This window comes from Primulina huaijiensis, chromosome 1, assembly GCF_012295235.1.
Source record: "Primulina huaijiensis isolate GDHJ02 chromosome 1, ASM1229523v2, whole genome shotgun sequence".
Lineage (NCBI taxonomy): Eukaryota > Viridiplantae > Streptophyta > Magnoliopsida > Lamiales > Gesneriaceae > Primulina > Primulina huaijiensis.
The window spans coordinates 685,333-710,843 of NC_133306.1; the positions used below are offsets into that span (position 1 = coordinate 685,333).

Sequence of the window (25,511 nt, forward strand, 5' to 3'; positions counted from 1 at the left end):
CTTTCTATTATTTTTTGAAAATGATTATTTCTTTCAATACCATGAAATAATCTGAAGATCATAGATTCTACACAAAAATTATTATGAAATGGTCTAATATGTCGTCCATGAAAAAAAATATTATTTTTATTATAAATATAGATAATGTTGACCTCTATCACAAATAAAAATATGTGATATCATCTCATAAAAGACATATGCTTCATTCTATTATAGGAGGGTTAGTTTTGGGCGTGGATTAAGAATTATTCCGATACCATTAGATAATGGGAAGTTTTCATATTTTTTATAAAAATTTAAGTATATGTTAATAATCAAAACACTAATTTGTAACTTTTGAAAAATAGGTCAAGTTTAGCATAAATAATCATCCCAAAAGGGCAGATTCACTGGAGCCGAACGAATTGGTTAGCCAAATATCCACTGGGAGTCCATATTGGGCTTTAGATAACAAGGGGCCCACATGTATCGCTGAATGGTTTAAATTTATTAACCCGTTACTTTCTGTTTTTGGTATAGTCCGTGAGAGAAATAGTTTATATATATATATACATATATATAATCCTCTTTAGTCCCCTACTTTAATATATTATAATCCTCTTTATATGATAAAATTACTAAATGCGGACATTTTGAATATTTATTTAATCCATTCGTCAAAATATGAAAATAATTATTAAGACACCTTCTGGAAATTTAAAAGCAAATACTCTCTAGCATGTTATCATATTTAAAATTTAAAACTACACACACTCAACTAATGGAATCCTCCCTAATTTTTTGTATGATGTGAAATAGTTGGGGTGAAACACGAGAGTGGGTCAACAAAAACGTTTCCAACAAACATTTCCCCGTTCACCTTTAAATTTCCAACTTTTTTAACTTGTGTTGTTTTCTTGTTTTTCGATTTGATTACTCTTGGAATTCATGCAATTTCAGTTCGACATCAAAACAAAACATCATAAGACCGAGTAACTGACTCATATGACATCAATGTCTCAAATTTAAAACAAAATTTCGAACAACTATAAAAACAAAATGTCTTATTTGGATTTAACTTCTAAAGCTCATGAATTAAATTTAAAATATTTATCTAGAAAAGTAGCTTTGCTAAAATAATTGTATATTTACATTTTCGTAGGTAAAGCTGCTTGCTTAATTATGGATATAAATGAATTGCTTCGTCTCACCAGTTGTAATTTTTATAAGGGTTGCGGCCTTCCCAGGCCCAAATCCCAGACCATCTTCTTTTTTCTTTTCTTTTTTTCCCCTACCATTTTCACATTTTAGGGTTTTAAACTTAAAATTAGGGTTCTTATTACAAGCTTGATCTGCATCCAAGTTCTTCCGAATTCCATCACGTGATCTATCCTTCGAAAACTTGTTAAAAGCTTCGAATTTGGACCGGTGGAAGTGTGAGTTTTCTTAGTAAATGGCATTCTCGTTCACTCCACAGCCACAGCAGCAGCAATCCCCTTTCCAGTCTCCGCTCAACCAACCCAATCCTTTCCAACAGACTACCCCATCGCAACCCCAACAGCAGCCTCAATCCCCGTTCCAGTTTCAACTCCAACAGTCACAACCGCAGCCGCAGCTCCAGCAACCGCACCCTCAGCAACCTCAGACACAGCAGCAGCTTTATCTTCTAACTAATGATAAAGCTCCCGCAACTTACATTACCAAATGGGCGGAGCTCCATCCCGACTCTCAAAAAGTTCTCCATCAAATTGAGTAAATTTCTGCGAATTTTTCCCCGATATATTTGAAAAAAAAAAATCTTTCTTAATTGGATTTTTCTGGGATGCAGGGAGAGAATTTTGGGATACAGAGATGAGAGTCAGCGACTGGATCAGTGTAGCCGGCTCTATGATTCATCCATTTCCAACAACGGGTTTGAGAACGATGCCAGCTCTATCATGCAGGTTTTATTTCCCCCTCTCCTCGCTGTTATATTCAGTCTGATATTGTTGTGGTGCATTACCCATGGCTTATTTTGATAATTTCTCGGTGGATATCTTTATGGATGGCTAAAACTAGCATTGAGCTTAAAAGTAGTAAAATAAATTTTATATTAGGTATAATTTCTTTGGTTGCCTCCTGTTATTTGGCTGTACCATTTAAGGGAAGTTCGACCCCATTGTGCTAGTATTGGACCTTTGTGGCTGGAAACAAATTTGCTTTTGTTTTTTCGGGCATCATCAATAAATTTAGTTCATGTAATTAATGTTGATTTATTTATAACACAGCTGTTTCGATTTATCATGCACATGAATCTGATTCTGCACATCCCCAAGATAAAAACTTGTTTGGCATCTTTTACTTTAACAAGTTTGTTTGGCATGTTTTACTTTAGCAGGAACTTGGAGGAATTAGTGTAGCTATAGATAGACAGAAGGCGATTCTACAAAAGCTAATGACTGTTGTCAAAGATATGCTACGAAACACAGAAGGGGCTGTCCGTTCCTTTATGATTTTACAGCCCAGATTTCTTCACCAAAATAAAACGGCTGCTGCAAGTGCTTCTGCACCATCCCAAACTTTAGGAGCAATGACCACACAAACTTCAAGTGGTCATGCTGCGGCAAATAATTTACTGCCAGTACTTGATTTCTACAGTGGTGTACCAAAGAAGCCATCTCCCTTCTTGCACCAAACTGTTGCGAGATTTGAGAAGTATATTTCAGAGTGTCGTCAATGGATCGAAGAGTTGGAGCAGTTGCTTTTTTTAGATGAAAAGAACTCTTGCAATCCAAGTTCTTCGCTGTTACAATCCCTGCCTAAAGTCTTGGCAAATGTACATGACTATTTTGTTCATGTTGCAGCAAAGGTAATGATAAGGTTCCCTTCTTGTGTTGTTTTTGTATTAGCTTTTTACATTATTTGTATTTCTCTTCTCGTTGTTTATGATGTATTTATTCAATTTTTCTTGTGATTATCGATAATTACTCTCCTAGTCAGTACATTCAGGACAGTGGAGTCATAACATTGTCTTCCAGTTTTCGAACTTCATATATAATTAGAATTTACAATTGTCTCAATAATGCGATTTTTTCCTCGTAGTTTTAAAATCTCAAAAATTATATTTTTCTCTACGGTTCTCTGTTACATTTACATGGGTTTTTTTTTCATGCTTACCTTTTTTTTTTTAATTTTTCTTTTCGTGAATTATTACCAATGACTTGCTTTTGCTAATGATTGTGTAGGTTGAAAGTATTCATCAGTATATTGAATCCATGAAAACCGCATATCTTGCTGACCAGCGCCGTCGAGGGGAGGGCAACAATCCATTTCTCGAGGCTGATCGACGGGAAACAGCTAAACAGGAGGCTGCCTCTCGAAGGATACACCCAACTCTTCACTTACCTGCAGTTTCAAATCCAACTGCTCAAGCTACTGGACCATTAAACAACTCAGCTGCACCTGTCTCATCAATGACAACCAGTGCTCCTGCTGCTGTATATGCTTCGAGTGGAAGTGCATCCTCACTCTTTTCTACTCCATCAATTGCGACATCATCTCCTTCTCTATTCTCCACTCCCACATCTTCTGCTCCAGTTTTGTCTTTGTTAGGAACCACAGCTTCCCCCCAGTCATCACCATTTAGTTCCTTATCTGCGTCATCCTCAGCATTTCCCATTTCCACTCCCTTGTTTAGTTCAACCCCAGCTTCTGGAGTCTCAACGTTTTCAACACCTTTTGCTACAGGTTAGTGTACTTCAGTTGATTAGTCGCAACTTGTTTTTCTAATGTTATCAAGATTCTAGATTACTGAGAACTCCAAACATAGAAAAGGATGACAGGTTTTTGCGCACAAATTTATGCCAACAAATGGATACCCTTTTCTTTCCGCAGTGCTCCCTAAATACCGGCCTCGGTCTTCTATCATTAGTGGAATATTCATCAGTAGGGCGCTACCCAATCTGTTATTTAGTCTGAAAATTGGTGTCAACCTGTGGTTATGGATTAACGACAATATATGATTTGTGACTACTTTTTATAAAAGCCGCATGCTATTCTCCAAACAACTACTTTTTATAAAAGCCACATGCTATTCTCCGAAAGACGCCCCACTTATAAAGGCACAAAAATCTCATCGATTTTTCATCCCCAGATGATAAAGCAATTATTCTTGTAATATAAAATTCTCAGTGGATTTTCTTTCTTTTGCAAGCAGGTGCCGCAACTGGATCAGGAGCCAGCTTTGGGACTTTATCTGTGAGTAATTTTGATGTTTTTTTAGGCCAACTCTGCTAATCCTTTTTTTGCCTATTTTCACCTTTTTATCTGCCCATGTTTTGACTTTACTTTACAAGACGATACTAAAAAGGGCTAATTTGTTTAATGATCTAATTTTCTTCTAATTATTAAGAGTTGTCTGCCCAATGTTGCGAGAAACTCTGGAGTAGCAAAGTTTATTTTTAAGATCACACCAGAGAGAAGAATGCTCACGGCTAGCACTTTCTTCCTCTTAAGCCCCAGACCACTATTTTTCACTTCAATCTTTATCCACAGTAGCTAAAAATGAAGTTTTATTTTATTTTATTTTATTTTCTTTGCAACCGCAAATTAGTGACCAGTGCACATTCTTGGTTGCCTTGATTCCAAAAATGCAAGATTTAGCTGCGTACCAATGTATTGATTTTCTCTGATATGTGAACACTTGTTTGTATTGACTCTCTTGTCATTCGTTTATGGCTTCCTCTTTTGTCGCACAGAAGGCGAGAGCAAAAAGCCGCACTGGGCGTCGCTGAGAAGGCATCTCACTGTCTCTAATCAGTTCGGTCCTTTCCATAGTAATGCAGCAGGCTTTCCTATGTTTTGATGTTGTCACTTGAATTAACTCAAGTAATTCCTCGTCAACAACCGATCGTGAGAGTATACGCGTATGAAATTGTACCTGAATCACCACCAGAATTGCATTTTGTATTTGTTGTATTTCCTATTCTATTTTTCGACCGAATTTCATAGATCACAACCCTCCAAAATATTATTCCATTCTAACCGTGTTTAATGTCCTTGGTGATGGGTATGATGCAGCACAAAAATTTTCATTCATTGTTGGCCACACTAAAGGACAAATTATTACATTATCACAGTACTTGGTAAACAATTTTATCTATCTTGATTACGCAGCGAATTGGTTAAACTATTTATTCATGTCAATTGAAACAAAATGGACAAACTAAGTTTTCGAAAGCAAATCCCACCTTAGTTCGTATTATATTTGTCGATGCTGGTATTAATTAATATTAATGACATAATTAACAAATTAATTGTTGTTTTAGATGAAAGATAATTTGTTGAGCAAATTCTTGTTATTTTTAAAATCTAAGATATATTTTCTTAAAAAACACTAGGAGGGACCATATCATGAGGTGGTTGTACATGCATCATTTAATGTGGCAAAGTTCCAAAAGTTTTTAAGCATCGATTGTCCAATTTATAGTTGACCAATTCCTCAATCCCGTTTCTTTCCATTTTTTTCTTTCACTATTCTCATCCGAACGACCTCTCGATCTACTTACTGTTGCCGAGGAATCAAAATGTCGTCTAGGCGTCCTTAGCCCCTGATTTTTTTTTTGTATCACCCATAAAAAATTATTATTTTTAAGATATCTATTATTTATTTATTAGACGCTAGGTCAGCAACGATTCCAGCTAATACATAAATAAAACCAAAGGTTTTAAAAATTTGAGAAGGATCGTATTGTTAAGAAGCAAATTTTTAATAAATTATACATATTCTATTTTTAATCTTGTAAATATTGGGCCGGGAGAAGACGGTCAAAAGTAGATAAATTAGGGCTTTTACCAATACTAATGGATTAGATTTGTTTTATATAGACATAAAATATGCGTAACTTGTTTTCACATGCAGCACTTACCTGATCAGCACCACTGAGTATGATTTATAAGTAAATTCATGGGTAAAAAGAATAGTAAAATTATATATCATATATTTTTTTATTTATCGATTTCGAATACTTTCCTGTCCATAAGAACAAATGCTCGACCGTTACTTAGTTATTCAATTCGTTTGAAGAATGCACAATTAATTAAAGATAAAGAAAAAATGGAAAATTCCGGTCCTTGGTTCATATAGATTATTACTACGTAAGTTCCCAACGGAGAATGGAAAAGAAATAATTAAAAAAGTGTTGAGAATTAAGTCAAAATGAAACTATATGATAGCTAGTTCCTACGCTTAGCCTTGCCACAATATATCACATTATCGGGGATCCCATTTTCTGTGGAGCGGCTGGGCTCATCGTTCCACACTTTAACGTACAGTTCTTGTCCTAAATATCGCCGTTGCCAATTCGCAGACCTCAAATTCCACATCCCCTTGTTATCGAACGAAACAAATATTGCACTCCAAGAATATGGATACACCTGCATGTACATTTTATGTCACGATTGCATGATAAGATATAAAACTGAACTATTTGAGACGTCTTTATATTTGGGAGGAAGTGACAATTCATTAATTACCTGAACAGTACTTCTAGAGACGGCGTTATAAATGTTGTAGAAGCGTGACCTCAATGCAGGATTCCACTGCCCACTACCAAACCTGGAATTTAATTTTGGAGAAACAACAATGTTAGGTAATTTGTCAGTTTGTTGGAGTTTTGGAAAAGGTGATTTTTATAAGGTAAAAGACAATAATATTGATATTCTTGGCTGATAGGCTTACCCAACACTCCAGAAACTGTTACCATCCAGATGCCAAGTCTGAATGTAAGATTCATTATTCTGAAAGACTATCTCCACAAAATCGTGCAGAATAACGCTTAAAACTGGGGTGCCAAGAACTACAGGGCCGGCAGGAAGGCTGTCAATGGATGAATTTGTGAAAACACCAGTCATATTGTAGTAATCAGCGAGCTTTAACGGGGTCTCTGGGTTAACGTAAGAAACTTTGTTAACTGCGTATCTCAGCTTTCCGTTGATTTCGGCACGAGAGTTGGCTAGTATGACTGTTCTTGTTATGTTTATGCTGCCATAGTGGTATGATCCCTGGGGGTTTGGCCTGGCTGCGTTTGCTGTAGTGTTCCATCTGAAATAAAGACACATGGATATTGATGTTCATGTTTGATCTTGGTTTTTCGGATCGCATTCATTCATCGGATTTAGTTAGATACACATCTTGCGCACTTTTAACTACTATGGAAGTGATCAAGGCAAGCCAAGCTGTAAGTGAAAAGTTTAAAGTATAGTCTTTATAAGATCAAATATAAACCCTGTCTAAATTACAATAACTAGTCCCTCAACTAAAATTATAAATTCATCCGTGTCTGGTCATACCTGATGGTTCTAGCTTGCTTCATGGACCAGTGAAATTGGCCAATTGGAGCAGCAGGTAATTCCCTAGAAGCTGCAGTTTTCGAGCCTTGAAGATGAAGGATTGCAGTGGCAGTGAGTGTAGGCCTCATAAAACGGGTGGAGGCGACGATGAAATAATCTGTTAACGGATCAATGGCACCATTTATCGTCACCAAAAATGAGCTGGATTGGCCCACATGAATGTCTAGCGAGTCGTACATTTCCGGGAGAGTGTGGGATCCTTCAACTTCTACCAGGGCCAGTTTATGGCCCTGGATTCTGAAATTAATCGATGTCGTCATTCCTACGTTAGACACTCTAAATAGATACGTTTGGCCTACAAAATCAAATTTTATCAAGAAACTTGCAAATCAAATTATTATTGGTAGATTATAATTCACTTTGTGTATCATCAATTTGTATCACCTGGAACAACAGTGAAGGAGGTAGAATCAGGATTCCCGTTTATGAGTAGACCGTCAGGAGATGGAAAGGGGTTCCCTGAGTCCAATATCTGTTGCAATTCCTGTAAACCAGTGACCAAACATGACATAATTCTTCATTAGCAAATATGTTAGAATAATAATAACAATAACAATAAAAATAGAATATAATACCAAACCTCTTGATCTTTCTTCCACCAGTCACCGATAAGTACTGTAAATTCGTCGTATGGTTTAAGATACGGCACTGGAATGATAGACCTGGCCAAGATATTGAAACCCCCGAAACCGCCAGCAGCTCTGTGCAACAATGTAGAAGGGAAGTAGTTGTAAGTTCCGATCTGATCTTTCATCTGCATTTTGTATGTCCAGTTTGAGTTGGGAGGAATCGGGCAGTTGGTTCCAAGGACTCCATCTTGCCATGAGGACTTTCTTTGATTGATTCCATTCCTTATTTTCACCAATAAGTATACACATAATATGTCAGTTTATACTATATATAAGCAATATTTTACATGTTAATAAATGTAAAACTTACCACGTGAACAGCAGAGGTTCATCCAATTTATTTACAACAGTGACCCATACATTGTCATTAGTTATGACATCAACTGTAGGACCTGGAAATTGTCCATTGATAAGAATTCCCTGCAAAGAAACGCGATCAATCGAAACACGTAGAGAGCATCGTATAGTATGTAACTCATCATCTCAAATAAATCCTTGAATCTCACCCTTTGTTTGATGAAGAGGGGAGAAATATCTCCATACTCCACGATCCACGTAAAATATACAGTTCTATCTTCAGCCTCCACAAGCGAAAAGATCCATAAAGAGGCCAAGATTCCGAGTAGGATGACGACCTCTCTCATTCTGTTCACTTACAGCAGTCAGTTGAGAAAGCAGGATATGCACGTACGAGTTTATATAATAGGAGATGTACCGCTTTTGTCTGAATGGTAACATGCAATAGGCTCAGGTTCCAAAATGAAATCTTACCGCTCCTTCACGCCGCACTTCATGCTCATTGATTAATGCATTTCCAGCTCGATTTCAATGGGGTCTGGACCTATGGATCGATCAAGTTTCTTTAGATTCTCTATGCTTCAACTTTAAGCTCGTTTAGTCAACTATTAAAATATAGCAGCCCGGATGGCTTTAGTTTGTTATATATTTTCAGAGTTCGTTAAAAATATAATTCCTGAGTATATAAGACTGAAATAAAACATACTAGAAGATTAAAATATTGATAAATATAATACAAACTCTATGTGTCTTTATTACCAAAATTTATGAAAGCTTAAATAGTATTAAAAAAAATTAGAACAAAGAAGTAATTAACTGTCTCACTCAATCAGGATTGTGTCGGATCGTCAAGATCTCTTTACTAGTGGCAAAGGTGAGGTCTCAAGAACCGATTGGTTTTGAATTAGAATCCCTGCTGCGTGAGATGTTTAGTTAGTTAGGTTTCGATAAAATCTCCATCCCATTGCATAAGAATATAATTGTTTTGGATCAGTCTTCGTTTTCATCCATAAAAATGTAATGATATTTTTAAGGAATAACTCATCGGAGAAGCCCATTGGAACTGGAACACGAGGATGGAATTGTAAATTTTCCTTTCTCTTCAATACTACAATCCAAATTCCTGTCGTAAGGATTAATTTGTCGGCGGATACAGTTTGGCCGGAGAGTAACACGCAGCCAAGAACGGATCGTCTGGAATATTATAATGGAATTTAAGGGACTTTCACGTGGACACCAACCAAGGGAGGTTTTATGTACGTGGATCAATGAAACTTTTTAGGCAAAAATTGAGAAATAAAATCAACAAATGCTTACAAATTGAAGTGATCATTACCATATCTTTTGTAACTTGAATGTAAAACTACCTAGTAACTTAGTTTGTACCCATGATTGATCCATAACGTATATATGAAGGAATAACAGCGACCGTATATTTTGTGGGCACAAAAAAAAAAAATAGTTTTTGTCTGAAAATTATCATACTTTTACTATAATATTAGTGAGGAACACGGGCGAGTCTCAAAAATTACAAAAAATTAATTCATATTGTAATACTAAAGTAAATTATTAGAATAATGCACTGCGCTCCCTTGCGCAAAATTGGCGCAAGGGTTGTGTTTTTTTATTACAAATATTTACATTAAAAAATATAAAGATTATTTAAATAATAGTAATATATATTTTATTATTTTAATAAATAGATATTTAATGATAAAAATTAAAGAATAATAATTATTGATTTTTAAATATTTATTTTTTTATGTTAATTATTAATAATTAAGGAATAATTTGATTTAATGATTTATAAATAATATAATTAAATACAAATGTAAAAAATTAATATAACAATACAGTTCATAACTAAATTGATCAAACACATAATTGAAATACAGATCCAACTTGAAACACATAATTTAAATACAAATGCAAATACAATAAATTAATATTTGTAAGATCAACATTATTCATAATTAAAAATATATTAAATAAATAATAATAATTAATATATGTAAAATAAAGGGAATATTTCGAGAATATTCTTTTAAGTGTAAGATTTGAATTAAATGGGTTGGAGATGAATGTTGTATTTGGTGCAGAAATCGCACTATTTTAGTGTAAAATTTGTACCAAAATAGATTTTGTGGTTGGAGATGGCCTAAAGATTAAATTACGTGCAAACACAATATATAGTTTCTTATTCGATATATTTATTTAAAAAATTTCTTATTTAATTTTGAATTTTCCACCCTTTTATTCTTTTTTGTTCTCTGGTGTTATTTGGCTCGTTTAGTGATGAATACTGAAACATTTGCATCATCTGATATCTCAATTATTCAGTTTTGATCTTTGTTTTCTTCGTTTTTTTCTATAGTTGCGTCTCTCATTGACTTGGTTTGTGTTTTTCTCTTGAGTTTTTATTGGTAGTAGTTTTTTTTCCTTTAAATTCATTGTTCTTTTAAATTGAAATAGTTGTTCTTTGCAATGCATATACTACAATTGATCATTGTGTATCCTTTTGCTCTTAACTTTCTTTGTGTTTGTGCTTCTTCAAGTTGTTGCAAATAGTCATTGTGAATGTTCGTCAGCCATTATATGCACACGAATTTAATTTTGGTATAATTACTATATGAAATGAAATTTCATTATTTCCATCATTAAATAAATAAATTAAAATTAAGTCCTTGTTAGTTTACTTGTTCGATGAAATCGTTTATTGGCACTCCGATTTATGAGTAGGTCTCTTGTGAGACGGTCTCACGAATCTTTATCTGTGAGACGGGTCAACCCTACCGATATTCACAATAAAAAGTAATACTTTTAGTATAAAAAGTAATATTTTTTCATGGATGACTCAAATAAGAAATCTGTCTCACAAAATACGACCCGTGAGACCGTCTCACACAAGTTTTTGTCTTTTTATTTTTTGATCTTCGAATTTACTGGGCCGTTTTTTGATTTTTCTTGTTACATTTTGCTTTATTATAAGATACTTAAATTCATTATTCAAACCTATGATCATCCCTTATTTTTTGAAATTATATTATTAAATATTTTATCTTCTTATTATATTTCTACAAACTTTCTAACAAAACATATGAGAAGAAAATTTCGCTTTTAAGTTATAATTCTCAGCCTCAAATGGCCGAGGATATTGCATACAGATGTATCCATATGTGATAATGATTGTGGGCTCGTCCGAAGACCCTCCGCGCGATGAAGTGCCAACAATTTTTTAATTATTTTTTTATAAAATTTGATCTATCCAATTTTTTCTGACCAAAATCAATGACAAAAAATAGCTGGTCTTTATTATATTTTAGTATATTAAAAAACGTATAAATTAAAAGATTATAAATATAATCCAAAAAATTAATAATAAATCGAAAAATTATAAAAAGAACTTGATATAATATATCAGTAGTTTACATGATAATGCATAGTGGAATTTGTCAACTTTTGAATCATGTGTAATTTTTAATTATGCGTATTTTTGTTTTTAAATTTTTTGTATTTTTTGTTGTATTTTAAAATTTAATTATGTGTAATTGTATTTTCTTAAAATTATTTGAATTTTGTTTGTTTTAATAATTTTGTTTCTTAAATACAAAGTATTTAATAAAATAAAAATTTATATTTTAATTTCACCAATGCAAAAACTTGAGACGAAGTTATCAACGCTGACATTAACATGTCCAATTTTACGAGAAGTCTATGATACTTGTGAATCTTTACTTACACACTTCCTATGAATGTCATGTGACTCATTTTTTTTTTTCTCTTTCTTTAATTCTTTTCTTTTTTCCTTGTTCTTTCTTATTCTCTCTTTTTTAGCATGAAATTAAATTTTTTTTATTTTTGTTTCTCTTTATTTGCTATTTTCTTATGAAATTGAATTTTATTTTTACCATTTTAACCATTAATATTTACAAATAAGAATTCCACTTTAAATGGTGAACTTTAAACTAAAAGATAAAGAATGATAGAAAAATTAATACATAAATCTTTTATTGATATATATACTTTTGCTGATGACCTAATTAATACATATTAGTTAAATTGGATATTTTTTTGATAAAATATAATAAATATACATATTTACTCCTTATAAAAACGATATATTTGAATATGAGTTACATGAGATAAAATAGTATTTTTAAGTTAAATTTCCTTAAAAGTTGAATCTAATATAAAAACCATTTTTGATGTCATGTATTAATGGTTTCCCCTTCTGTTTAATTTTTCAATGAATAAAATAACTTGTTCTCAATATGTATTCTCCCATAATTCACACATTTGTGGGTGCCAACATGGTAGTGTAACAAGAGAGATCGAGACAACTGTAAATTTAACCATTTCCAGAGGTGTCTGTCATTTACGTTTTCATCACAGACCATACATAAAATGAAGGATTCTCAGAAAGAGAAACATGTGTGTCTCGCAGTCAACCTCTCTTGACCAGAAAGTAAAATAAATCATTCTCTCATAAATTAGTTAAGGATTTTTCGTTCGGCCGACTGCTTTGCCGCAGAGAAGAGCGTTGAAAGGTTTGTCATATTCCATGTAGAGACTGGGAATTGGGCTGTAAACTCTCAGATAAAATTGCTGGCCAAGATATTGCCTTGCCCACATTGCAGACCTCACATTCCACATTCCCTGGTTGTCTAAAGATACTAATATAGCAGTCCAAGAATTGGGATATACCTGCGAACATCAGCGGAAAATAAATGTCTATGCCATGCTATAAAGTCGGAAGTTTTCATGATATTATGTAGCCAACGGTAAGAATCAGAAAATTTCTATGAGGTAAACTCTGCTAGAGTTGAGAAAGACGTGCGACCACGTATAGCCTTCTGATGCATCATTAATACTGAATCTCCCTACTGATTGTAAGAAACATTCATAAGAATTAAGTCTGATTTTTACTGCTTGATTTGAAAAAGATACTCCACAAATATTTGCTGTCTTTCTTCAACTGTTTTTCCATTCAATTTTTAGTTTGTTGAGCTGTGGGGGCGACTATTTATGTCAGACTGCCGCTGGATCCGCCTCTCATTCAAAAATTTCAAAAACAATTATGACTACATCATGCTAATGAGGTTTAAAATTACCTGTGTAGTATGTCTGGTTAAAGCATCAACAAGATTATAACCATCCCTGCTCTCCGGAGTCCACTGTCCTGCTCCGAACCTGTTTTACAAGCAGAAAAGAAACGTCATCTATGACACATGACAGACCAAGCCATTATGAGGTAACAAACTTGTTGCAGATATAGTGGTGTACCCGACAACCCAGAAATCATAGCCATCAAGATGCCATGATTGCATGACATTCTCGTTATTTTGGAATACAATTTCAATGAACTCGTGTAAGGCAGTTCCCAGGACAGATGTGGTCAGGTAAGGACCGTTGCCAGATGGAGAACTCTGGATTGAGTTTAGGCTAAAAACACCAGGAATGTTGAAATAATCAGCAAGCTTTAAAGGGGTATCCGGGTTGATGTATGAAATACCATTAACAGCATATCTTTGCTTCCCATCGATAATTGGAGCCGAGTTAGCCAAAATTAGTGTCCTTGATATCGTGATATTCCCGTAATGGAAAGAACCCTGAGGGTTTGGCCTAGCTGCGTTTGATGTCAGGTTCCACCTGCAAGAACCGTTTCAAGCGTAGTTCTTAATAAATATTTGATATTTGGCTCAACGCTCATTAATTTGCTGGTTTATTTCAAATTTATTACGAATAAGATCTTGGACTCTTGGAGTACCTGTAAGTTCTGGCTTGGGCAATAGACCACTCCATTTGGGGAGGTGGACCAGGCGGTAAGGGTCCAGAAACAGGGGCATGAGAATTTGTATAATGCAGAACTGAGATTGCAGTGAGATCAGTAGGTGTGAATCTTGTGGTAGCAACTACATAATAGTCTTTTGGAGACTGATCCAATGTGACCAATATAGTCACAGATTGACCAGAGTGGATGTCAAGAGAATCGTACAGGTTCTGAATCACATTTGACCCTTCGACCTCCACTAGCATCAATTTATGTCCCTGAATTCTGAAGTTAAATGAGGCGGACAAGCCTATGTTTGAAACTCTGAACATGTAGGTTTTACCTGAAATGTAAAATAAGATAACGTGAGAACATAAAGCTATACCGTTGCATTTCATTTTGTAATGTAAAAGCTTGAGTATTGTAAAATTGATAGCACAAAGATTACCTTGATCACCACTGAATGTGGACCGACCCTGGCCGTTTATAAGAATGCCATCAGCAAAAGGCAGGGACTTCCCCGAATCAAGAATCTGTTGCAATTCCTGCACAGCATTTCTACAACTATCAACACATACGTATCTGGTATAATATATAATAAACACAATTTGATCATTATGCCATTTATATCAGAGACAATTGTTAATATTTCCACTTGGGATGAACTTCAACAAATTTATATTTCACAGGTGACTCTATGTAAACTCTCACCTTATGACCTGTTTTGTACCAATCACCAACCAGCAGGGTGAAATCTCCCGCAGGCCTGGCATATGGGACCGAAATAACAGATCTTGCATAGACATTAAGAGCCCCAAATCCCCCAGCAGCTCTGTGCATCAGAGTTGATGGAAAGTATGTGTAGCTTCCGATTTGGTCCTTAGTTTGGAACCTGTATGTGTAGTTTGAGTTCGGAGGAATGGGGCAATTTGTCCCCAAAACGCCGTCTTGCCAAGAATTTTTCCTTTGTTTGATTCCATTCCTATTTCATAATTAAGGCACATGCTCGTAAGTTCACACCTTACCCAAAATTGTAACAAGTTTTAAATCACATCGTAACAATTTGTCACAGTAAAAGTAACAAATAACATGATTGTGACTTAACACCTTGCTCAAAATTGTAACAAGCTTGAAATCACACTGACACACAATTTGTCTAAAACAGAGGTACATTATCCGATCTTTCGCAAAAGACAAAAGTATCTGTATTCTGTAATGTTCTTCGGAATTTTAATTTGGCTGCATGGAGCCCATATTTTTTATGAACCCACATCTCCAAATCAATTTGGATCCTTGGATTTAGCACTACGGAATTATTAATGTCAGTTTCTTGATGGAAGATTTAGACAAGTGGAAAGTAACAAAGACTCACCATGTCAACAGAAAAGGTTGATCCAGCTTATTGATAAGGTTAAGGACTATATTCTCATTTGTCACACATTCAATCTTGGGACCAGGAAACTGGCCATTGATGAGGATAACCTGCAGATTCAAACCTCAAACTCTTAGAGACTCAAATGCTGACCAAAAAAAGAAAGAACATATAATGCCGACGTGTAAAATAGAAAGAAAACCACAATTTATGTTTCGTATAGATTGTTAAAGCTAACCTGTTGAGGTACGCCAAGTGGATAGGCGGTTCCATAAGTGACAGTCCATGTATAATATTTGTAATCATCCTCAGCTTTCACAACAGAAACACCCCAAGAAGCCAAGATTGTCAGAAAACACAGTAAAACTGCTTTCCCCATTGAGCTGAGTTAGAAACAATAAACCTATGTATCTGCAAAATCCCGATTCAAATACATCAGATGTCACAAAAAACACATTTTGTTTATGGGTTTCAAGAAATGAACATCAAACTTAGACGTCATAAAAAACACATATTGAAGTATGGGATTATTACACTATTATGGGTTTTAAACTGAGCATGAAAACAATACTGAATCTCGAAACAAATATCGAAATGACATCAGAACTGAAGTGAGAGTTAAACAAATAAACCAAAGAACAGGTAAAATGTGGAAAGATCGGAGACACACCAGTATTAAGACTAAAACTAGCACCAAATCTGAAAAGATGAACGAATCTGAGAGAATCTTTGTTCAAAACCGAATGTTTTGCACCTTATGCCACTCGGGGAAATGAATTTAGCCCCCCTATGTGTATGCAGATTGAGATAGATGTGTGTGTATATATATACATATTTAATACACAATGGACAAGTGTCAAATGGATTGACTACCTCTCGGGTTATGCTTGTCTGTCAATTGCCAACTTTTCACATTACGCGTTATTATGATGAAATTGGTGCCTCCATTTCACAAGTTGCTGATAAATTGCATTATTTCCCGCAAATTATGTTGGCTCTTGCATGGAGGACAAGGGGCGGGTGGACAGTTCAAAAATAGCGCCGCCTAACATACTCTTAATTGTTTTCCGACATCAGTCTTTACAAATTTATGTTAGGTAGCTAGTTAAAATCCCTCACCCTAATGTATCAAAATAAAATATGTAATCGTGCACTTAAAATTTGACGGTTTAGCGCATTGATAATCTATATATATAGTGATATTCGTTGGATTAACAACGAGGAAAATATTTCATTATAGTATCTCATTAACAAAATCTATCGTTTTCAAATCTTTATGTATGATTGAATAATGTGATTAAAATTTAAATTTACAGCAAGATTATAAATTTAAATAGAATAGAAATGGTTAGAGTTTCAAATTTCAAATCGTATTGTCTTTAGAATCTCATTTACAATTCACCGCTACACCTTTTGAAGAAAAAAACGTGACCTTTCTTTCATACGCATCTTGCTTGCTATGGACGAGGATAGGGTGTGTGAGCGGAAAGTAAGTTGCCAATTAAAAAAATGTTAATGTGAACCCACCCCTGAATCCTGTGAGCCGCAACTGGACCCTTGTGGGTTCCACACGTTTTCATCAAAATTATTTTATTATTGAGGAACATCAATACAATTTTAATGAATATTATATGTAACTTTTCTGCAAATTCAACGCATTGATTAGCGTTCTTTGCAGGCTTTCTTTAATTTGAGTAACATGCTTAGCTTTGACGTAATTTCGATATTCCTGTCGGTATGATATTTTGGCACTCTCAATTAAAGTGCTACAAATTTCAGAAAATAATACTTCGTTTTGAGGTGCAATAAATAGATCTTGCAAGATGTTTAAATAATAAATATCCCACTTTTGATTTACCCTTTTGAGGGCTATATTTCACGATCCAATATCACTTTGTTCGATCTTGGTTGAACACTGATTTGGAAGTTTTAGCTTGATTTGAGTAATTTTCGACTAGCTCAAACTTAAACATGAAAGCTTTTTAAAATATTTTAAATTATAGTTTGTTGTTGATTTTTGTCGGTTTTATTGTGCCAAGATTTGGAAATAATCGGTATATTAAAGTTAATCATCAAATTTAATCCAACACTTCATTCTAATCACCAATAATCAAGACATGAACATTGTCCAGACTCGAACGTATGGAACCTAGTTGAATCCCTTATTACTATTCTCCTCTCCACAATACCAGAAATGAATTTGATTGCGGTATGACAATCAACACAGGTCCTTAAATTCTTGAACACTTTTATCTCAGTTCCTGGTGGAGTACTAATTACACCGAATGCCACCGCGAGCTTCTCACTATGGAATGAGAGGTTTTGCTCCTTCTGCTCCTCCTCCACATCGTGCAGCACGTAATTTGTACTCGGGATGTACCCTTCCTCTATCATTCTTTTCGAAACTTTCCCCAGAAACTCGAATATTTCCTCTGACTTGGGATGAGACTGATCTCCAACCAAGAAAACATGGACTTTATTCTTGACATCAATCCAACTTATTCCAGGTTTCTTTACCACTTGTCTTTTGTCCATTAGCTTTCTCACTTTTGCCACTTCGCTCCATTTTCCTGCAGTAGCATATATGTTAGCAAGAGTTACATATGTTGCTGCATTCTCGGGTTCGATTTCAAACAAGGCCTCGGCTACTTTCTCGGCAAGTTCATAATTTCCATGGATTCTGCAACCACCAAGCAAGGAAGCCCACAGAAACTTGTCAGGTTTCATTGGCATTTTCTTGATAATATCTTCAGCTTCTTTAAATCTTCCGGACCGACTCAATAGATCAATTACACAGGCATAGTGATCAACAGTGTGAGACAATCCATGTTTCTCTTCTATGGAGTAGAAATAGTCGAGACCTTTATCGACTAGACCAGCATGAGTACAAGCCGAAAGAACACCAATAAACACGATGTGATCAGGCTTATCACCAGATTGCAATAGCAACTCGAATAGCTGAAGAGCATGGTGTGGTTGGCCGTTTTGAGCATACCCAATAATCAAGGATGTCCATGAAACTAAATCAGGTTGAGGAAGCCATTTGAACACTCTTTGTGCTCTATCAACACTACCACATTTGGCATACATGTGAACAAGTGCGCTAGCAGCAAATGAATACGGATCAAATCCTGATCGTATCATGTTACCATGGACCTGTCGTCCTAACCCCTCGGCCGTCTGATTGGCACACGCATTTAAAACTCCAGCGTATGTGAACTCATTAGGCCTAGTGCCAGATTTTAAGAACTCGGTGAATAAAGATAGACCCTCTTCCCATCTCCCATCTCCAAAATATCGATCAATCATAGCCGTCCAAGAAACAATGTCTTTCCCCACTGTTCTATCGAAAATGTACCTTGCCTCATTTATGCTCCCGCATTTTCCATACACGTCCAGTAAAGCACTCCAAACTACTGCATCAGAATCCAACCGGGTTCGAATGATATGTCCGTGAATTTCCTTTCCCAAACGCAAAGACCGCAGAGTAGCCGAAGCTGCAAGAGCACTAGAAACAGTGAACTTGTTAGACTTGAAATTCTCATTTCTCTGCATTGTTCTGTATAATTCTAACGCATTTTCAGGTTTGTTATTTTTAACATTGCCTGAAATCACGGCGGTCCAAGAGAAGTTATCTCTTTCCGGCATTTGATCGAACAGATTCCTCGCTTCTACCATTCTACCCATCTTTGAAAATCCTGATATCAAAGTGTTCCAAGAACACAAATCTCTCTCGCCCATTTCATCGAATAGGTTACGAGCATCCGAAAAGCTATCGCACTTGCAGTACAACTCGAGAATCTTGTTCGAAACAAAGATCCCAGGTACAAAACTTGAGCCTTTGATGTGGGCATGAACTCTTTTACCCTCATGCAAAGCCCTCTTCTCGATACAAAGTTGTAAAATCGTGATATATATAGCTGCAGATGATACGTGAGCCTGGCTTTCGAGTAACTGGACGGCATCTCTTAAGCGCTTTTGTTGGCAGAAGCGTTGGACATAATCTTTAAAGTTCTCTTCTTTGTATGATGGATCAAGGGATCGTGGGTCTTCCTGCTTGGATGATCTAATGAACTGCGTTTGAGAAGAACATGAAGAAGAGAACATAGAAGAACGGCGAGCAACGCATTCATATAGCGTTCCCAGAATCAATGAACGTGGTTTCATGAAATACAATCGCAGATTATGCCTACTTTTTTATCCCAAGCTAAACACTGGACAAAGATGTAGGATCATATGGGATAAAAATTGGATTATTAATCCGATCCCGCTAGCCATTCTGAAATCCAATTTAACACATTATCAGCTGTCGATTCCTAGGAGTTTTATATCTTTCAAAACGTAAAAATTCAGGACGTGAAGATTCAAAGTTGCAGAAAGAATTTAAATCAAGCGGTGAATGAGTTCGTTTCATATATTTCTTGGAATCATAGACACTTTATTTATTCGCATGTCATTTTTTTATTATTTTGTTGTTTTTCGTTATATATGTAATGAAAATGATTTTAATAAAAAATGTAAAAATACGCTTTTATAGTTTAAAGAAAAATATATTTTACAAAAATGCATCCCAACTTTAGCCGTGTATGGAGCAAGTGGCATCCAAGGGCTCACAGTCCCAATAGCCTGCAATGCAATCTCCAGCAAAATGCCCATAACAACATGGAATCTGAAGAAATGTGTCTGCTCTTTTCTCCTAACTATTCTTAGGTATGCAACAAAAAAAATAAGCCATTAGAAACCAGCTTGGTAATCTCCCAATAAGTCCCAAAAAAGGATAGGTTCAAAAATTCAAAATCCACCAAGAAAGGATGTAGATGATACTTGATAGGTCGTTTCAGCATACTGCATACATATCCATGTTTTGTGAAGTGGCGTCAGATAAGGGACGGACACAAGAGTTCTCTACCGCCATCTTTGCTTCTTCATCATGGCAGGGTATCTATAGCTATAAGGAACGTCTTTTGATTCTCTTGGTGACAATGATAATCGACGCCTCGTGGGTAACTTGGGTATATTCTTAGCCTCCAAAAAGAAGAGTGTTGATTTTTTTTTTTTTTTTGAGAGATCCATCCATTTGATTAGAGCTTTCATAATTCATTATTTTCATAATAAACATCCAGTAAAATTCACTTCCTTTCACCATTAATAACCTTTCTGTCTAGCCCATGTCAGCATCAATATTAAGTTTCCAGAAACTGCTTATTACACCTTTGTTCTTTTACCACCTTTAATTTGGACGGTGTTATATATTTTAGGCTCAACCTTTTGTAGACTTCCTTAAAAGTAAGATATATAAGCGATATTTCCAACATATGCAGCAGTTAACACTTAAATTCATATCTGGATACAACAGTGCTTAATCATTTCAATTTAAAATATTGATCCTACCATATTATTCATGGATGACTGGCGAACTATTCCTTCCTCTAAGGGAAAGAACATTACCAGGTAGAGCAAATCTAGGATAAGACATAAGGTAGCACAACATCTTTTCTCTGCACATATCTTTATGCGATTAATGTATGTACAAAAAGTTTAACTCCTCTAGTACTAGATCCCTACGTTTTTCAATAGAATGAATGATATCCGCAAACAACAAAAATTCTGATTTCATATTTTCTACTAAGAATCACTTGAAAGCATAGACGACTTCCCCGCTGCTGTCAACATCAAAGTCCGGGTCAGAATCGAGGTCTTCGATGTCATAATCATCAGGTTTGGATAAACCGGGGGTAATTGTTTTGGCTTCAGAAATTATCTGCATGATCACTTCAAGGCTCTGCATAGGCTCTTCAACCTGCTTACCTGCCATCTTCTCATCCACCAAATCTGCAGGAAGGTTCTTTAAAAACCACGCGTGCTTTTTAATATCGGCCATTGTAATGCGCTGGTCACCATGTGTGCCACAAATGCGGGCTGGAGGTTAGAAAGATATTGTGCAAATAAAATATGGTCGTTTTCAAATATTCACTCACCTGGGCAGGATCTCGAACCAAGATCCTAGAGATTAGATCCCGACATTCCCCAGATATGTTGACGTGATCTGGAAAGGAATACTGAACATTTAATATTCTCTCTATTGCCTCATGGAAGTCCTTGGATTCTCTAGAATCCCCAAATGGATAGGCACCAACAAGCATTACGTATAATGTTACTCCGCACGACCACACATCTGCAATCTGAGTTAGCAAAGACATTAATCTTGATATTCGAGTTGTATTAACCAATTCAAAGATCATCAAGGAATACATAACATTCCAAAGGAAAACCGCAGGAGCTGGAATTTCATGGCATGAAATCTAGAAGAGAAATTCCACGATATCAAAGTTATAGCTCCAGCTATAAATAGATTATCAGTGGATAAGGAAAGCATTACATTATACATTATTTTTCTCAGGCAACTAAGAATTAGAAATGGGACAGGATATATATCAAAAAAGAGTATAAGAGCCAATGATTGGTTTTACCTTGCCATCATATTCTTTGTCAGTTATCACTTCAGGAGCAATGTATGCGGGTGTTCCAACTCCAGAATTTGGTTGCGAATTCAGCAAAGAAGACTGTAAAGAACAGTTATAATCAAATAACGAACAGAGGAAATCAAATTACTTTAAAAGTTAAGTAGAAACCATGATGGTCTTGTCCAAACAATTTCTAAAAAATAGTTGCAACAACTTTTAGTTCAATTCTGGATGGCAGAGAATTATAAAAACATGTGTTAATTCAATAATGTAACCTTTGAATAGCCGAAATCGCATATCTTCACTCTAGGTGCTGGGCTTCCATCCAACAACATGTTTTCCGACTTCAAGTCTCTATGACATACTTGCTTCAGATATCAAGAAACAAAATATCCCAATCATCAGATTCTATTCTGCTCCTTGCAAGTAAGAAATGTAAAGATGTACACACAAAAATGAACATTATGATACCATGGAATGGCAGTAACTGACTCCACATATAAGTTGTTGAAAAAAGTACCGAGCCTTCATGAGAAACATCCACAAACAGCATCATGGACAACCCAAATGACCAAACCACTCATATATATTATATATATTTGTGAATCAAAAACCTTATCCTCATTGAAGCACCCTTCGTTAGATATGAGCTCATATAACTCTCCTCCCGACGCATACTCCATCACGATAGCTAAATGATTTGGTGTCAAAATCACCTGAAACAACACATTAAGAAAGTCTCACACGGAAAATCTTATTAGACTTGAGGATGTTAAAATGATAATCTCAGGGCAAACCTCTTTAAATCTAACAATGTTAGGGTGCCTCAAAGACCTATGATTAATAATTTCTCTCTTCACATTTTCATCTATCTGCAATAAAACCATAAGCAACTGGTTGTAATCACTGAAAGTTACTAGAAGTAAACACAAGAGCTCACTCAATCCACCAACCCAAAACCTTAATTAGAAAGAAAAATCAAACGAAAGCATTAAAACAATGAAGAACACAAAGTGAAGCAGTTATCTGCAATTTTATTGCAAGTCCAGGAGAGTGAATTGGACCTGGAGGAGTATTTTAAATGTTATCGTTTAGCAAAAAATTCAAGAATCAAGATTACAACTAGTTTAAGTTATGATCAGAAAGAAGTTTCAATCTCGGTATGCATTCATAATTTTAAAAACTTGTATTAAGAATAACATTAACAGTTAAAAAAACACAAAAAAATGATCATTTCTAAGCCATTTGTCATTCATGGAAAAAGAAAAAATAAATTGAAGTGCTAGTTAGTTAATCAAGAAGATTGGTTGGCATGAGAAAAGATAAAAGAAAAACTCCAAAAATTTCACGAGAATGACAATCAAACTTCAAAATACTTCTATCCAACTCATGAAGCTAAAGCATGCATGCCAATTATTGAACAGTTTCGGCAGTAGCATTCCAGTCATCAACTGAAAAGAATATTATATACTCGCTACAGTAATAAATTCAAGAAAATAGGCATTACATCCGGCGCAACAAAACCAATTTCCAGCTGGTAAACTAGAACACCTCCGGTCTTCACCAAAAGTCAAAACCGGCAACCAAGAAACCAAAAGATACAGTAACAAAGGGTGAAAATCAACAAATTAACAAACCTTGTCCCCTCTTTCAATGTACTTAACAGCAACAAGCTCTTCCGTCTGCTTATCTCTCATCAATCGGGCAACACCGAAATTACCCGTCGCGATATCCTTGACCAAATCGTATCGATCAGAGTCGTGCATGGTCGGTATATCCATTGCCGAAACGACTGTAATGTCCGATGGATCCAGTTACAACTCAATTCACTCACAAAACCGCGAAGTATCAATGATGGTGACGGATATGGTTATGGAGCAGTTGATCAGAAAACAGCGGGAGGGATGATAAGTCGATTCTGCCCCAGCAGGATCAACTCTAATAGAGGTCAAATGAATAATTCTGTAATTTCACAACTTCTCACTTCGCCGTTTCATGCTCTGTGAACTTTTAAGGGAAAATAAAATAATATATTATATAAATAACATTAAAAAATAATAAGCTAGATCAGTTTTTCACATCTTCAAACATAATCGTGATATTTAATTTTAACTTTTCATCACTTTTCAATGTATTATTTTTAATCAAATTTTCAAATCAGTACTATTATATATATATATATAGGGATGCCATCAAATTACTTCAAACTCTCTTCTAGCTGGTGCGAATCGTCACAAAGTGAAAAGAGAATCTCAAGTACGTTGGCACTATTGAGGCTGAAATTAGAAGACTCTTAATCACATAATCGCTAGCTTCTTTTACTATTTCTCCCCCTTCCCCTTTTGTGTGATAGAATGAGAATTTTTATAATTTGTTAGTAAATCTTGTAATCATGGATTTTGATCATATATCTTAATAATATAAGTTTTCCTATCCGGTCTGAAGTAGAAATTTCATAGATGTCGTGAGAGGACTTGAGGTTGGGAAATACAAAGTAGAAATTTCCCATATACAATTTGCGGATGACAAACTATTCCTCGTTCAAACTAATAGCCACATGTTCACCGTAGTCGAACTACTTAAATCTTTGTGCTCAAAATCGGGACTAAAAATAAATTTTGAAAAGAGTTCCTTGTTGGGACTCAATCATTCGGATGAAGAGGTAGAAGGATTATCGGAAGCGGTTGGTTGCAAGAAAGAAAAGTGGCCGATTATTTACCTCGGGCCACCATTGGGAGGAGACCCCATGAGGGCTGAATTTTGGGCACCGGTAGTCTCTAAGATGTCAACTAAATTGGCGAGTTGGAAAAAGGCTTTCTTATCTAGGGGTGGGCGACTAACTTTGATTAATTCGGTGTTAAGCGCTTTGCCTACTTACTTTATGTCACTTTTTATGGTACCCCAACGAGTAGCGAAGCAAATGGAAACTTTAATGAAGAACTTTCTCTGGGACGGTGCAGACGGGGAGATTCATTGCCATGTTGTAAATTGGACTCAGGTGTGCAAACCGAAAGAATTGGGAGGTTTAGGATTGGGGAGTGTACGTCTCAGGAATAAAGCACTGTTAGGGAAGTGGTGGTGGAGATGTGCGATAGAAGAAGATTCTATGTGGAAGAGTGTTGTGGGAAGCATATATGGATTTGAAGATAATGGATGGGATGTAAGGGAGGCAAGGAATTCGACTTTCAGAAGCCCTTGGAAGTTTATTTCTCGGTCCCATTCTTCTTGTCAACACTTGATTGGTACGGTGCTAAAGGGAGGGAATCTATTGCGGTTTTGGGAGGATAGGTGGGTGGGTGGGTGGGTTGTCTTTCAAAGATCGGTTTCCTCAAATTTTTCTACTTTATTCGTTTAACAATAAACCAATTGCTCATTTTTACTCGGTCTCTGGTACTCAGGGTGATTCGGCTTTTCAGTGGGATGTGAGGTTCAGAAGAGGGTTGAATGACGTCGAGTTGGGAGAGTACACTACCCTTTTAGGGATTTTAGAGTCAGTTTCTTCGAGTGTGGGTTCAGCTGATGCAAGGGTGTGGTTAGGGGATTCATCGGGTGTTTTTTCTGTCAACTCTCTTTACTGTTCTTTTTCCCAGATATAAATAATCATTTCTCAG

General features: G+C 35.6%; 5 protein-coding genes across 10 annotated transcripts; 1 reads left to right on the forward strand and 4 right to left on the reverse strand.

Annotated features, from left to right (window-relative positions):
• The first annotated feature begins 1,211 nt into the window (after positions 1 to 1,211).
• On the forward strand, positions 1,212 to 5,074 carry LOC140974079 (nuclear pore complex protein NUP58-like). 5 transcript variants are annotated; one of them, XM_073437337.1, is made up of 6 exons: positions 1,212 to 1,731; positions 1,808 to 1,922; positions 2,354 to 2,827; positions 3,204 to 3,707; positions 4,180 to 4,215; positions 4,719 to 5,074. In XM_073437337.1, the coding sequence occupies exons 1-6, from the start codon at positions 1,433 to 1,435 to the stop codon at positions 4,749 to 4,751; spliced, it is 1,461 nt and encodes a 486-aa protein (XP_073293438.1). In that variant the 5' UTR covers positions 1,212 to 1,432; the 3' UTR covers positions 4,752 to 5,074. The 5 variants fall into 5 exon arrangements, with proteins under 5 accessions (XP_073293438.1, XP_073293430.1, XP_073293422.1 ...); XM_073437329.1 differs by having other exon boundaries at positions 4,716 to 5,073; XM_073437321.1 differs by having other exon boundaries at positions 3,204 to 3,705; positions 4,175 to 4,215; positions 4,719 to 5,073.
• A 1,015-nt stretch (positions 5,075 to 6,089) lies between these two features.
• On the reverse strand, positions 6,090 to 8,665 carry LOC140977865 (L-ascorbate oxidase homolog). The gene is made up of 8 exons (XM_073442620.1): positions 8,504 to 8,665; positions 8,308 to 8,417; positions 7,949 to 8,219; positions 7,753 to 7,852; positions 7,309 to 7,663; positions 6,698 to 7,060; positions 6,493 to 6,574; positions 6,090 to 6,393 (listed from the first exon to the last, which is right to left on the reverse strand). The coding sequence occupies exons 1-8, from the start codon at positions 8,639 to 8,641 to the stop codon at positions 6,193 to 6,195; spliced, it is 1,620 nt and encodes a 539-aa protein (XP_073298721.1). The 5' UTR covers positions 8,642 to 8,665; the 3' UTR covers positions 6,090 to 6,192.
• A 3,960-nt stretch (positions 8,666 to 12,625) lies between these two features.
• Positions 12,626 to 16,436, reverse strand: LOC140974102 (L-ascorbate oxidase homolog). 2 transcript variants are annotated; one of them, XM_073437357.1, is made up of 9 exons: positions 16,310 to 16,436; positions 15,675 to 15,847; positions 15,437 to 15,546; positions 14,776 to 15,046; positions 14,513 to 14,609; positions 14,062 to 14,407; positions 13,578 to 13,943; positions 13,406 to 13,484; positions 12,626 to 12,998 (listed from the first exon to the last, which is right to left on the reverse strand). In XM_073437357.1, the coding sequence occupies exons 2-9, from the start codon at positions 15,813 to 15,815 to the stop codon at positions 12,789 to 12,791; spliced, it is 1,620 nt and encodes a 539-aa protein (XP_073293458.1). In that variant the 5' UTR covers positions 15,816 to 15,847; positions 16,310 to 16,436; the 3' UTR covers positions 12,626 to 12,788. The 2 variants fall into 2 exon arrangements, with proteins under 2 accessions (XP_073293458.1, XP_073293449.1); XM_073437348.1 differs by lacking the exon at positions 16,310 to 16,436 and adding an exon at positions 16,107 to 16,264.
• A 1,065-nt stretch (positions 16,437 to 17,501) lies between these two features.
• On the reverse strand, positions 17,502 to 19,848 carry LOC140974115 (pentatricopeptide repeat-containing protein At4g37170-like). Its single transcript, XM_073437368.1, has one exon. The coding sequence runs from the start codon at positions 19,601 to 19,603 to the stop codon at positions 17,537 to 17,539; it is 2,067 nt and encodes a 688-aa protein (XP_073293469.1). The 5' UTR covers positions 19,604 to 19,848; the 3' UTR covers positions 17,502 to 17,536.
• Positions 19,849 to 21,005: 1,157 nt separating this feature from the next.
• Positions 21,006 to 23,708, reverse strand: LOC140977971 (serine/threonine-protein kinase SRK2I-like). The gene is made up of 8 exons (XM_073442708.1): positions 23,538 to 23,708; positions 22,698 to 22,772; positions 22,515 to 22,616; positions 22,372 to 22,425; positions 22,176 to 22,268; positions 21,907 to 21,999; positions 21,415 to 21,618; positions 21,006 to 21,326 (listed from the first exon to the last, which is right to left on the reverse strand). The coding sequence occupies exons 1-8, from the start codon at positions 23,679 to 23,681 to the stop codon at positions 21,069 to 21,071; spliced, it is 1,023 nt and encodes a 340-aa protein (XP_073298809.1). The 5' UTR covers positions 23,682 to 23,708; the 3' UTR covers positions 21,006 to 21,068.
• Between the last annotated feature and the right edge of the window lie 1,803 nt (positions 23,709 to 25,511).